Genomic DNA, 15,614 nt, shown 5'->3' on the forward strand with positions numbered 1-15,614 from the left:
ACATGAGACAAATTGATAATGTAAGATGTTGCCATATCTGAATTTAATTCTAAAAGTGATAGGAATCAGTTGGAAATATTGAGCATGGGTGTGTCCTCACTGCACATTTATTTCAAAGTCATTCTGATGGAATTATGGGAAATTACAATAGAGGGAGAAAAGAGAGGAACACAGGGACGCAGTGAGGAGTCATTGCACACATAAAACTCTAGAAATGCTTAATAAGGATCAATCTAAAAGTTTGTTTTGACATTTTCATATTTTTTTTCATAAAAAGATTTAATTATCCATCTTTATATGATATTTTCACTTTTGGAAATAGTTCACATTCTGAATATTCTAATTTTAAAGTGAAACTCTTCTGTGAAGACCCAATAAAACAAATACTTCATTGCAATGACATTTATTTTGACTCATATGTGTGAATTTTAAAAACTTTTAAGAAATGATATCTTTGGCAAATTAGCTTCCTTCCAATATCTATAAATTTGTGTTTCTCTCTAGGTATAAGGAAAATGTTATGAAATTATCAAGGATACAGCATGATCAGCCAATGAAGCCTCTGGATAGAGCAGCCTTCTGGATTGAGTTTGTCATGCGTAATAAGGGAGCCAAGCACCTGCGGCCAGCCTCCCATGACCTCACCTGGGTCCAGTACCACTCCTTGGATGTGATCGGGTTCCTGCTGGCCTGTGTGGCAACTGCTGTGTATGTTATCACAAAATGTTCTCTGTTTTGTTACCAGAAGTTTGTCAAAACCAGAAAGAACAAAAGGGAATAGTTGCTTCTCAGTCCTGAAGCTGGTATGTCTCACACAGGGTTCTCTAGTTTATTCCTGCAAGGAATTGAAGTATAAGTGTCCCTTTTTCCTGTTACGTTTGATTTTTTTCTTCTAATTTCACGTCTCAGACCAAAATTGTTTTTGAGAGATTTATCACCCAATTAAGAGTTAGAGATAAGTCATTCCAAAGAGAAAATAGCTGGAGAAGACTAAAGAAATATAAAAATGTATGAGTTACATTGTACAAAAATGAAAAATGATGTAAAATATATAAAACAAAAATTTTTATTAAATATTTTATTTCATATAATTCTTACATCTTTTTTCATCTTTGCACAATGTATGCATTTTCATTTTGGTTATAGTCCCCATACAGTTGCACCTCCCCCCTTATTTTGACTCTAGTCCTTCCTTTCCCCTCTAATCCCTCCCCCCCTATAAAACAAAATTTAATGAAAATATAAACTCATGCCATTCGCAGCAACATGGATGGAGCTGAAGGGATTATACTCAGTGAAATAAGTCAGAAGGAAAAAGGTAAATATCGGATGGTTTCACTTACAGGAGGAACATAGGGGAACCAAATAAGGGACCAGGAAAAAAAAATAATAAATAAAGTTAACAGGCAACTATAAGTCAGAGACATTCTGTAGGGGAGGGAGAGGGATCAAAACAGGAAGGGAAGAGCACAAGGGACTATGGTGATGGTGCATGTGTGAATTATCGGTGGGAACTCCATAGGGACTGCACCTGAGAGAAGAAAGAATACATTGCACAAAAATGAACAATGATGTAAAATATATATAAATACATTATTTTAAATAAATAAATAAATAATTTTTAAATGTATGTATGATTATGTGTTGAAAATTCTAATCAAAAAATATTACCTAACTGGCAAACCCATAGATTAAGCCCAGCTCCTTTACAGATACTACACCACAGATACTACAGTGGTGCAGATACTACACCGCAGCACCAATGTGTTACTTTATGACTTAATTCATAAATTAAATATGAATAACAAAATAAAGGAACAGATAAATAAATGTAGGCAACAGCCTGGGCTGTGCTGAGGCCCACCATTTGCCAGTGGCTTCTACCACCCTCTGATAAAAGCCCTAACCCACAGCTAAGCCACCAATGCATTGAGAGAAGCAGGTCCCACAATGTGACACTCAGAGTTCCGCCCTCATCCAGCAGCCCTCAATCAGCCTTGGAGTGTCCCCTTGGCCCCTGACTGAGCCTCTAGCTCCTCAGGAGCAGATGCGGGAATTCATCAAAAATTCATTGGGCCTCCCTCATGGCGCAGCGTGTTGAGCGCCATGCTGTGAAGCTGTCCGCAGACTCTGCAGCACGGTTCAGACCCACATGGCTTAGCGGACCTTTCCTGTCTCATCCTCTGCTCCCCTCAGCAGTGTTTTCAGTCAGTCTGCATGTTCTGTTCCCCACTCTGTCTCTGGTGAACTCTCTCACCCCCTGCATCTCTGGCCTGTACCGCAGCTCTAGTATGCATAAATAAATAAATCTTTAAAAAAACATTCATAAAATTCAAAAAAAATTCTTTCATAGCAACACGGATGGAACTAGAAAGGATTATGTTTAATGAAATAAGTCAGAAGCATAAAAGAAAAATATCAGACGGTTTCAGTTATAGGAGGAATATAGGGAAACTGAATATAGGGTCAAAAAGAAAGAAAGAAAGAAAGAGAACTTGCAGACAAACTATACATTTGAGTCATTCAGCAGAGAAGGGGGATGGAGATGGCTCAAAGTGGGGGAGGGAAGAACACAGGGGACCATGGTGACTGCTCATTGGTGATGTGATTGTGGGAGATTTAGTAGGGACCACACATGAGCGGAGATATCAAATATTGTACAAAAATAAAAAAAATATAAGAAAATTAAAAAGTTAATTAAAATAAACATTCATTTTGCTGTATCCTCATGTGGTAGAAGGGACAAGTGAAATCTCTGAAGTCTTTTTCTTTTTCTATAAGGCAATAATCCCATTCACAAGGGCTCCAGTCCATAACCTATCACCTTGCAGAGGACCCACCTCCTAATACCATCATATTAGGACCAAGGTTTCAACCATCTATGCTCTGGAGTGATATAAATGTGCAGTCTAAGGTAAATACTGTACTATACAATTAGAACAGTTTAGTTATAAAATGAGCACTTAAATAGTTACTTTTATAGGCTCCATTAAAAGTATTCTTATATTTAACAAATACTTCGTAAAAAAAACAAAACTTTGTACCTCAAAAGGATACTATCACAAAATAGAAAATATTTCAGTCTTATCTAATATCTATAATATATAAAGCACTATTACAGCTTAATAATAAAGACAAATAAGTTAATTTAAATAAATTAATAAAAGCTTGTTGCCATTATTTCATGTGAAATAATCCTATCTTACATTTTTATAAACATTTATCGAGGACTATATTCCAATGTGAAAGCAACTATCTAAGAAGAATCAAATAAAATATAAACACTCATTTGAATTCCATGACACCTATTTTACTTATTCATTTATTTATTTGTTCATTCATTCACTGTTCATTACTCATTCATTCGTGTGTTGCAACACTGCATACCATCTAAGCCACTAGGTTTGCATGTCAAAAGAACATATATTGCATGATTCCCTTTACAGAAATTGTTCAGATAAGGAAAATCTGTAGAGAATAAAACTAGCTATATTCTTGGATAGAACGTGGGTGAGAGAATTTAGGAAGATCCAGCAAAAGTGTAAAGGTTTCTGTTGATGAAGGTAAAATACTCTGAATTTGATATCATGGAAGGTGCAAATTTCTATGAATATACTGTTAAAACTGAATTCTACATTTTAAATGCAGCAAGAAAATAGAATGTGAGTTAAATATTAAGAAAACCCTTATTAAAAACAAACAATATCTTATTCCAAGTAATTTGCACTCAGCTGCACAAGAGTTTTCTTTTTATTCTTCTATCAGCAGATGGCAAACTGGATCTTTTATCCCTTTCCACTGTTCTTGATATTCTTCTAAAATATATTATATAAGATAGGTGGCTTGTACACCTAAGATCATTAATTCTTACTTGGTGATAATACTACTAATCTTCAAAAAGATATTGAACCTATTTGTATACAAACAAGGTCATATATACTTTTGCTTTCTCCACTTGCCACACAAATATTTTGATTGTAAACAATGTATTTACTTTGAAGTGTGCCAGTTATAGTTTAACTTCCTGATTGATTTCTCCAAGATATAACCATGAGCAATGCCAGAAAAGAAAAACAATTTTAGAGGAGCTTCATATTTCACCAAGATGTTTGTGAAATGGACATCAGCTCTTCTGCTGTTTCAACTACATTGTTACTTTAGCTCTGGGAGTTGTGGAAAGGTGCTGGTTTGGCCCACAGACAATAGCCACTGGATCAACATGAAGACAATCCTGGATGAACTTGTTGAGAGAGGCCATGAAGTAGTTGTTCTGACATCTAGAGCTTCCATTTTTATTGATCCCAGCAAAACGTCTGCTATTAAATTTGAAGTTTTCCCTACATCTGTCTCTCAAAATGATTTTAAAAGTGGTTTCAAGCAAATAGTGAGTGAGTGGACTTATGAGTTGCCTAAAGACACCTTTTGGTCACACTTTTCAAAAATGCAAGAATTGGTTTGGAAACTTTTGAATATTTTTGAAAAGCTCTGTGGAGATGTAGTCAAGAACAAGAAACTTATGAAAAAACTCCAAGAATCAAGATTTGATCTCATTCTTGCAGATGCTGTGGGACCCTGTGGTGAGCTGCTGGCAGAGCTGCTTAAAGTACCTTTTGTGTACACGCTACGCTTCACACCTGGATATGAATTTGAAAGGAAAGTTGGAAAACTTCCAATCCCACCATCCTATGCACCTGTTGTTTTGTCAGAATTAAGTGATCAAATGACATTCATGGAAAGGGTAAAAAATATGATATATGTGCTCTACTTTGACTTTTGGTACCAAGGAATAAATTACAGGAAGTGGAATGAGTTTTACAGTGAAGTACTAGGTAAGTCATGTTTTTGGTTGGTGGAGTTATGTCTTACCTTCTAGTATCTTGGAAGGGAATGTTTTATAATTATATGGTCAGAGGGATTTGTCTATTATGAGTGAAGTGATGATTGTTAATAAGAATGATCACTCAATCTCAAAAATATTATGGAAAGGCTAAAATTACGGGATAATTTGGAACCCTGTGTTCCATATCATTGCAAGACACATTAGGGATTCAGGAAACACAAATTAAACAGAAAGATTCAATGCAAATTCATATCCATTCTTGCTTATCTATCTGTAACATATGTTATTTTACACAGAATTTTTAGATCCACAGAAACATTAAGTGTCGATTTTGCAAATAACTCCTGCATACACTCATGCATAAAATTCCCTATTATCAGCATTTCCAAGAAGAGTGGTACATTTGTTGCAGTAGATGATCCTACATCATTCAAACTTTACCCTCCAGTATAATAGTGTTATGCATTCTATGGGTTTTGACAAATTGTTATAACATGTATTCACCTTTATTATAAAATACAAAATAGTTTCACTGACTAAAAAATCTTGTTACACCTTTTTATCCTATGTATTATGTAATACACTCTTATTTATTAATTAGAAAATGCATTAGAAATTTTATTAACTACCATGATCAAAGCAGACATTAAAATGAGAAGTTATAGGTCCTCCCTGGTGGGCGCAGTGGGTTGAGGTGTTGAGCGCAGCACTGCGAAGCTGTCCGCAGCCTCTGCAGCACAGATTCGATTCCGGCCATCAGGGAGATTCCCACATGGCACGGTGGACCTCTCCATCTCACCCTCTTCTCCCCTCAGCAGTACTTTCGGTCAGTGCCTGTTCTGCTTCCTGCTCTGTCTCTGGTGAATCCTCTCACCCTCCACACCTCTGGCCTGTACCCCAGCTCTTGTATAAAAAAAGAAAAGAAAAAAAATAATGAGAAGTTACATATTTTTAACACAGAATTATATGGAGCATTGGAGATTGTTTCCTCTGATCTTTTTCTCAATTTACCTGTGTAAAAATTCATCTATTTTCCCACATATTCTGAAGAACTGTTTTAACAATAAAGAGAGAGGCACTATTGCAAAATCTGAACTGTAATTTGAATGTTGCAATGATTACACATTCTTTCCATAACTACTCACAAACTATCTCATAAAAGTCTTAAAATCTTGCTGAGGAGTAGAGATCCAAATTTTTAGTAGATGTTTGAAAGCTGCTTCTCATCAAAGGTACAGTGAACAAAATTAAGGATCACCACTTCTTTTTCATACATTGTAAAAATTATCCAGTTATTATGAATTCTTAGAAAAATGTTATTAAAATTCTAACATGAAGCAAATTCAGTAGTGGGTACAATAAATTAAGCCATGTTTTCAGGAACTTAGCAGCTTAATAGGGAAAACTAATTCCAAGAAATAGTTTTCCAAATTGTGGAAACTAAACTTAAAAGGAAAAGTTCTTCCATTTACTAACCTATATGGAGCTCAAGTAATAAAGTATATTTTGCCTCTCTTGCATTTGCAGCTTTAAAGAGTAAACAACTGCAAGTTTAATTCTATATTGACTTAGGCTGAGTAATCAGTTATGCTCATGAATGTACTGAGGTGCTATTAGAGATGACACTGTTGACATCCAAAGGCAATCAGCTATTCCAACAACAAAATGTGTTTGTACAGAAACAAAATTCCCAAAAAAATGCACCAAAAGTGATCCTGATATATCATCATATACAGCTTGACAGTGTATTTGAGAAATGCATAAAAAAATGGAGAGAAATAGAGGGCTTTTTTTTTTTTTGAGAGTTTGTCCATAGGGAGGCACGGTCTCTTATCCAAATCCAAGGTTCATAACTCTCTTATGTCTTTGGAAGCACCTCCCTCTCAGTCTACCAGAGGGTGATAAAACCTCAACTCCTTTGGGAGATGTAAGGCCCCTGTGGAATCCTGTACTTGCTGATGGACACATTCAGGGGCACAGACTTTAAAGCCTCTAGACCATTTAATAGAGTTTATATAAATTTGTTAAATATACTGTATATTTCATAATAGCACATATATTGATTTACACAAGATACTTAAACTTTGTAATATAAATATGATGTACATATACATAAAATGTAAATTTTTATATATTTTATCATATGTATTTATCCTATATTATACCTTGTACATATATTTCTGTTATCAGACCACAGACAGTTTTATTTCTTTGTCTACATCATTCCAAGCTCCTTTCACAAATTTACCCAGTATTTAAATTAAAATATACTGATTTCCTTTACCTTTGTTTATTTTACCCCTCCAGGGAGACCCACTACATTCGCTGAGATCATGGGAAAAGCTGAAATGTGGCTAGTTCGAACCTACTGGGATTTTGAGTTTCCTCGCCCATTCTTACCAAATTTTGAATTTGTTGGAGGACTCCACTGCAAACCTGCCAAACCCCTGCCTAAGGTAGTCTGTTCCACTGTGTTTTGCTTTATTGGCTTTGGGACTCTTCACTAGTATTTTACATACCAAGGAAAAGTATTCCTCAATCAAAAATATGTGGCTGAATAATATTGGTAGCCAAACTGTGCTGTCATTGTAGCGCTTAAATGACTGCTCATTTGATATTTTAGAGTTTGACATCTTAGAGACCTACTAAACAGGTTTGCCTTGCCATACTTCAAGTCTGTACAAAATCTTGGTAAAGTCCCCTTGCAGAAAGCCGGCTGACAAAATGAGCACAGAGAAAGGCACACTGCATTGACGATATTGACCATTAATTCTGTATATTTATTCAACAACAGATAATTTCCATTACCTGTATCTGAAAACTGTCCTTAGTATAAAATTGAAAAAGAAATCTGTGCATAAAGATGATATTCCTTATAAAAGAAAACAAAAGCTAATAGATTGTAAATTGATGTCTGTGAGCTCTAGCTAATAAACAAGCATCCTTTAAGAAATAATTTTATGACATTTTGGACATCCTGTTTGTCTACCTTCCATTGGTGGCAACATAAAACAAAGATAATATTCAAGGCTTAACCTACTGCTAATTTTAGTCACAAAATTTAACTACGTAAAGAATCTTTCATAAGCTCTGGAGCCTGAAGTATAATTTCTTTTTAACCTGGCTTTATTTTTTCAACTTTACTGAGGTATAATGGATACATCAAATTGCAAGACTTTTAAAATATTCATCATAATTATTTGACTTACATAAACATTGTGAAGAGATTTCCCTCATTGCCTGGGACCAGCCTCCGGCAAAATGTCGTGTCAGGGGTTCCTGAAAGGATGAGACTGCGTAGGCGAAAACAAAAGGGCTGAGGGGAAGGGGATGAGGTAGAATGAGGAGACACTGACACTTGGTGAGGTGCTAGTATCTTCTGCCGAGAGACTCAGCAGGTCTTTATTTATTCATTTTTAGTAAGCAGAAAAAAAAATACATTGTCATGTATAAAGCAGAAACAATTAGTGTATTTTATTCCCATGGACTACTGGCTCCTACAGGTCCCAGCTAGACGGTAGCCTTCAAGGTTAATAGATAAAAAACCAAACCTGACACTAAAACTTATTATTTCAGCTAGACAATTATCTAAGACAGTGGATTGCCGCCAGTACATCCCTATCAGCTAAAGCCTAAGCATCAAAAGACTATTTCATTCACATGGCCTTCAGCTGGAGACCAGCTGCTGCTCAGCTATCAGAACTTTTTCTACCTACAAACTTCTTAATACAGTCAACTTCATTTAAAAACTTTCCTAAGAAACTTCAAGAGAAGACAAAAGAAGGACTACAATTGTTGTGCTGGATTGCTTGTCAGGCATGCACAACAAACCATCTTCCATTGTCAAGTGGGCCAAACTGCCCAACAACTAATTTCTAAACAGACAATTTTCCATGCTATTTACTTACAGTATGCTGATACATATAATTTATTGCCTAATATACTTTCTGATAAATTTTTCTCTCTCTATGACCAAGAACAAAAAGCAAAGGGATGCCAGATCTTCAGCCCCACGGTGTGAGGCCCTTTCTCTTAGCTGCTTGTCAGTATCCTATCTGGCTGGGGCAACAATGCCCCCTGCAGCACCTCATGTATTGATTAACACATCTATCACTTCACAAATGTGAATTTGTGTGTGTGTGTGTGTATCCATTACAGACCAATCACAAATGCTGATTAATGAACTTATGTAATTGCAAGTTTTATTTTTGTTAAATATACTCTTACTTAATATTTACATAGGAATATATGTTACCTCCTCCTTCAAATTGAGACCTCCTTAGCTTAGAAATGTGCCACACATGTTTTTTTGCAAAATTCAGTATGGTTTCTTCCACACAGGAGACACTCAATTTGCTGTCCTTTTTTTCCCCACACTGATTATGATGTTAGCTATGAATTTGTTGTAGATGGTCTTCTTATATTTAGGTATATTTTTCTAGGCCCAATTTTATTCAGTTTATATCGTAAATGGATGCTGAATCTTAGCAAATACTTTCTCTGCATCTATGGAGATCACCATAATGGTCTTTCTTATATTGAACAATATTCCATCTACACCCAAGTTTTTGAACTTCCATTGAAAGTATGTTATATTTTATCAAATGTTTTAACTGAATCTGTTGAAATGAGCATGTGATTATTCTTTCATTGAATTAATGTTACAGATTTAATGATTTTTGGGTGTTGAACTACATTGATTTTTTAATAAATTCCACCTAATTGTATGCATGATACTTTTCATGTATTATTGTCTACAATTTGCTAATGTTTTCTAAGAAAATTAGCATCTTTCATTCAGAAATATTGACCTATAATTATCTTTTTTTGTGGCCATTGTCTAGTTTTGGTTACAGTAATCCTAGTTTTGTGAAATGAATTCAGAAGTATTCCTTTTATGCTACTATTTACAAGAATTTGAGAAGTAGGGTCTCCCTGGTGGTGCAAGGGGTTAAGATGCAGCACTATGAAGCTACCTGCAGCCACTGCAGCACGAGTTCAATCCCCGACTGGGGAGCTACCCCATAAGGCACAGCAGACCTCTCCTGACTCGCCTGCTGCTCCCCTCAGCAGTGTATTTCAGTCAGTCCTCCTGTTCTGTTTCCCACGCTGTCTCTGATGAATCCTCCTCTCACCCCCTACACCTCTGGCCTGTACCTCAGTTCTTGTATGCATAAATAAATCTTTTTTTAAAAAAAAGGATTTGAGAAGTAACAGTTGAGAAATAATAATAAGTAATAATGCCTACTTAAATAGTCAATAGAATTAACATATGAAACCATCTATTTTACAAATTTTATTTGTTTGGAGATTTTTAAATTGTTGACTCAATATTCTTGCTAGTAGTAATCAGTGTTTTTATATTTTCTATTTCTCCATGATTCAGTCATCTTGGGTGATATGTTTTGAGAAATTTATGCCTTTCGTCTTTTTTGCCCAATTTGTTGGTACATTTTTGTTTGAGTATTCTCGTATGGTTCTTATGCTAGGTGTTTGTTTGGTATTAGTGACAATATTATAATTTCAATTATTTGAGATGTTTCATTTTACTTCTTGTTAAATCTAGATATGGTTTCTCCATTTAGTTTAACTCTACAAAAACCCAAGTGTTGGCCTTAGTGATATTTTCCTTTGTCTTTTGGTTTACATCATATTTATTTCTGTCCTGTCATTTTCTCATTTATTTCTGTCACTTCATACCTTCTAAGGACTTTGAACTTAGTTTGTTCTCTTTTTCTAATTCCTTAAAGGGGAAAGCTACATTGTTTATTTAAGATATTTATTTCTTATTGAAGGTATTTGTCATTATAAACTTTCCTCTAGGAACTACCTTGCTGCATCCCACAGTTTTGGTGTTGTATTTATATTTTCAATTAAATCAAGCCATTTTTTATTTCCTTTTGATTTTTTTCTTTGACCTGCTGACTTTTCATTAGTATTTGTTTGATCTCATATATTTGAGAATTTTCCAGTTGTCTATTATTTGCTTTCTAGTTTCTTATCTTTGTGGTAAGAAAAGATGGTTGGTGTGATTCAATCCTTCTAAAGTTGTAAGACTTCTTTTGCAAACTAATTTATGATTTATCCTTTAGTAGATGCCAATTATGTGAACTCCCTAGATGAGACATTTCATGAAAGTAGAAAGTAAAACTATGGTTACCAAGCACTGCTGAAGAGTGAAAAGGAGAATTATGTGATGGTTATAAAATTTCAATTTATAAAATGAAAAACTTCTGCATATTGTTTGCACAACAATGGAAATATAATTACACCACTAAACTACAACCTTAGATATTGTTAAAAATTAAATGTTACATTATTTATACCTTGCCACTTTTTGTAAAAGATACTGTTCTAGTAATTCCTAAAGTCCATGATGGTCTCTCCTTTGAACAATCCTTCTAGTACGGTTGCTGTGCTGTTTTTTGTGATGCAACAAATTTTTCTTCACAGGAAATGGAAGAGTTTGCACAGAGCTCTGGAGAAAATGGTATTGTGGTGTTTACTCTGGGCTCAATGGTCAGTAACATGCCAGAAGAAAAAGCAAATGTGATTGCATCAGCCCTAGCCCAGATTCCACAAAAGGTTAGATAAAGTATCTTAATACTATATGTGACTGTGAACTCTGCATAGATGTAGTTTTATACATGAGTGGTAAATTGTAAAGATGGCTCTGCTCTTTCTCAGATATTAGCTCAAACCAAAATATACATGACAAATTTTAAAGCAGTAAGAAGTTTGTTTCATGAGGCATTACTATTATGATTGAAATTAAATGTAGTTAAGAGGCAGAGTAAAGATTTGCTGTTAAAATGGTATTGTGAGAAGGTATTGGAAACACAAAATTCTGCCCTGACATTTTTTCCATTTCCTTGCAAAAATCCTGAGGACATGGCATGTACCATGGAAGAAATGTCAAAAAGTATTAAATTTTAGCAGGAAATCAGTAAGTAGAAGGCATCATGCAATTTCAGCTTGTCAGTAATCCAGGTCACATTTCCTCTAAAGTTTTGGAATTAGCCTGTTCAGTGTATAGTTCATGGCACTACTAGATAAGGAACGGCCAGGCTTCACCAAGCTATTTCCATGTATCTGAGCCAGACACAGTAACTTAGAATTTGAGGAAGAAAGAGAATATTATAAGGAATGAAACTGAAACAACCAGAACATGGAAAAATTTCATATATACCCCTATTCATGAAGCATACAAATAAATCATTTTCCATTTTATAGAACACACCTGCATACTCTAGGTCTTTGAGGAGTACTTTTAGTTTTCTAACTGGAATAACTTCTACTAAAATTATATTACTAAAGTGTGCTAATTTTTTTTAAATTTATTTATTTATGCATGCAAGAACTGTGGTACAAGTCAGAGGTACGGGGAAGGGGTGAGAGGATTCACCAGAGACAGAGTGGGGAACAGAACAGGCAGACTGTCTGAAACACACCGCTGAGGAGAGCAGCGGGCAAGACAGGAGAGGTCTGCTGAACTATCGGGTATTGCCCTGGCCGGGGATCAAACTCAAGCTGCAGTGGCTGGCGATAGCCTCATGGGTTGTATCTTAACACCTTGTGCCACCAGGGAGGCCCCTGTAGTGTGCTAAATTTTCATTGGAATCTGTGCTTTAACAATCACAAAGCAGGGGCCTCCCTGGTGGCGCAAGGGGTTAAGTATCAGCAGTATGAAGCTACCTGCAGCCATTACAGCATGAGTTTGATCTCCAACCAGGAAGGTGACCCACATGGCGCAGCAGACCTCTCCTGTCTCCCCTACTGCTCCCCTCAGCAGTGTATTTCAGGAGATGCCTGTTCTGCTCCCCACTCTGTCTCTGGTGAATCTTCTACCCAACCCTGCACCTCTGGCCTGCACCCCAGCTTTTATATGCATAAATAAATAAATCTTAAAAAAATCACAAAGCAGGTAGACTTTAACTTCAGTTTATGTGTATTGCTGAGGAATTCCAAAATCAGAATTAATATTACATACATGGAAATGTTGGGTATAGCTTTCATGTTAATCAATGCTGTTGAGACTTGTAATGCCTCACTTATGTGTTAACAACCAGTAGAGTAAAATTCAAGAGCATCAAAATTTTGGATTATTTCACCAGCACTGCTGTTATTTATAACCAACAGACTCTTCTTTTCTATATTTAAAGAATTTCCAAGCCTGAGAAAAGTGATAATACTATAGGTTAGTGTAAAAAAAAAATCTCTTAAAGTTTTTATGCTGTGTGTTTAATAGTAATAATCATAAAAAATAATGTATTTTCAAAATAGGAAATATTTATATTAGTAAAAATAATTAATACACAGATTCATTGAATTAAGTCAACTCAGAGAAGTTGACTTCTAGACTAGTCATTTTGCAAATAAAAAGATGTAAATTTCTTAAAATAACTTATGGAAAAAGTAGATAAAAGTAAATTCCATTCTGTGATACTTAGAAAGAAATACTTAGTGCCTCACTGGAAGATGACAATATTCTATAAATATATAAAACAAAATAAATCTCAAGATTTTAGTAAGGTCATGCTTTCATCATATAAATTTTACTGACTTGCTGGGCCTCCCCTGGTGGTGCAGTGGTTGAGCGCTGGGCTGCGAGGCTGCCCGCAGTCTCTGCAACACCGGTTTGTTCCCCGGCCGTTGGCGAGGGTCCCACAAAAAAAATAAATAAATAAGTTTCCTGACTTGCTAAAGGTCTCTTAAATACTTGAATTGATCTTGGATAACGTCATTTGTCTAACACAGACAAATATTTCACACGCTGAGATGATGAAACATCATGATTACATTCATTCTTAAATCAATATTAAAGCAAATACACAAGTATAGTATTGCTATTATTCCAGTTTTAATAATATAGTCATTACAAACCTTCTTCTTCTCCTCATTACAAACCTTAAGAAATGTACCTAACTATATTATTCCTTAACTTCTGTAACACTAAAAAATGCTCAAATGCTGAAATTTAGTTATTGAAATAAGATATTTCTTCACTATAACAGGTTCTATGGAGGTTTGATGGCAAGAGGCCAGATACCCTAGGGGCAAACACTCAACTGTATAAATGGATCCCTCAGAATGACCTTCTTGGTAAGACTCTGGAAAACAAACACTGAAGTAAGGTAACTACAACCAGAATGATAACATTTCGCAAGGAAAAAATATATTAAACATTTATTATTGTAAAACCTTAAATATTTAATTTCTTTATATTTTTATTTCAGTCCTATGTGGGAAAAAGATAAGATACAGCTATCAGCAAGTTATTATAAACAGTTTCATTCCTTATTACCAAAATCAAAATATCTTTATTTCAAGTATAATTATGTCTCACAGATAAATTTTCAACAATTATATGGATTATCATTTTTTCCTCAAATTTTAATAATTTGTCAGCTGTTCACATATTGTACAATTGGGAGTATATTTACACAATTTCATATATACACATACCTCGCTCATCCTTGACCAAAACAGCTCTCCCCTATGCCTGTACCCTTGCTTCCCCATTCCCTCTGACTACCTTTCCCTCGTTTACACTGATAACCAGATATTTTCACCTGAATTATCTCTGCTTCCTAGATCTCCCACCTTATTTCTACCTGTATACTTCTGTGCCAGAATTCAGGGCCACTGAAAAAAATAATAACAGCTGCAGATTTATTAAAAGTAACTCAATGGAAAATTAGCTAAAAAGTTTTTCTATCATCTATAGGAAAATTGCCATATTTTTCACAATAAACACATCTCAAGTTGAAGAGTAGCCTTCCTTGCTATGATTTCAGTGCCAACAATGTCGAACCTCTGCTGTCATTACGTCCTCCATTTTATTTTTTTTAATTTTTTTTATTTCCTTTTTCAGAGAAAAGAAAAGGAGATTTATTGAAAATGCAGTTTTAGGGGCCTCCCAGGTGGCGCAGCAGTTGAGCGCTGGGTTGCGAAGCTGCCCGCGGCCTCTGCGGCGCCGGTTCGATCCCCGGCTGCTCCCCGGCCACCGGAGGAGGGTCCCACATGGCGTGCAGACCTCTCCTGCCGCCCGCTGCTCCCCTCAGCAGTGTACTTCGGTCCTTCTGCCTGCTCTGCTCCCCGCTCTGGCTCTGGTGAATTCTCTCACCCTCCCGTGCTTCTGACTGTACCCAGTGCATGTATAAACCAAACAAACAAACAAACAAATAGATAAATAAAATAAGACATGCCTCTAGAAAATTAAAAAAAAAAAAAAAGAAAATGCAGTTTTAGGTTTTCTTTTTTTTTTAGATATTAGATTTAATTTTTTAATTTAAATTTTATTTTTATATTTCCCATACAATTACAACCCCCTTATTTTGACCACAAGCCTCCCTTTACCTGCCCCCCACACCCCATAGAGTGTCTCTGGATCATAGTTTTTTGTTGATTTTGATATTTTCTTTCTTATAGTTATTCTTTTTCCTGGTCCCTTATTTAAGTTTTCTACATTCCTGCTATGAGTGAGACCATCCGGTATGTTTCTTTTTCTTTCTGGCTTATTTCGCTGAGCATGATCCCTTCCAGCGTCATCCATGTTGCTGCAAATTGCATGTGTTTATCTTTTTTGAATGCTCAGTAATATTCCATGGTATATATGTACCACATCTTCTTGATCCAGTCGTCTATTTTTGGGCATTTGGGCTGTTTCCAAAGCTTAGCTATTGTAAATAGTGCTGCTATCAACATAGGAGTACAGGTGCTCTTTGGAGTTGATGTTTCTGTGTCCTTTGGGTAAATACCTAGGAGTGGAATT

The 15,614-nt window shown here is 35.5% G+C and overlaps 1 protein-coding gene across 7 annotated transcripts in view; it reads left to right on the top strand.

Moving 5' to 3' along the window:
- The window catches only part of LOC311171436 (UDP-glucuronosyltransferase 2B31-like), a gene marked incomplete at both ends in the record, with an annotated part of 48,817 nt that overhangs the window by 16,885 nt on the left and 16,318 nt on the right, over nucleotides 1–15,614 (top strand). For 2 of the 7 annotated variants that reach the window (XM_084234278.1, XM_084234280.1), the window contains 4 exons: nucleotides 4,306–4,829; nucleotides 7,148–7,296; nucleotides 11,294–11,425; nucleotides 13,855–13,942. In XM_084234278.1, the coding sequence (XP_084090404.1) occupies nucleotides 4,306–4,829; nucleotides 7,148–7,296; nucleotides 11,294–11,425; nucleotides 13,855–13,942 (893 nt within the window). Of the gene's footprint in view, nucleotides 1–504; nucleotides 782–4,305; nucleotides 4,830–7,147; nucleotides 7,297–11,293; nucleotides 11,426–13,854; nucleotides 13,943–15,614 lie in introns of those variants that run through there. The other 5 variants (XM_084234276.1, XM_084234281.1, XM_084234277.1 and 2 more) reach the window with 4 other exon arrangements.

The sequence above is a fragment of the Talpa europaea genome (genome assembly GCF_964194135.1).
Source record: "Talpa europaea genome assembly, chromosome: 5".
NCBI classification, from domain to species: domain Eukaryota; kingdom Metazoa; phylum Chordata; class Mammalia; order Eulipotyphla; family Talpidae; genus Talpa; species Talpa europaea.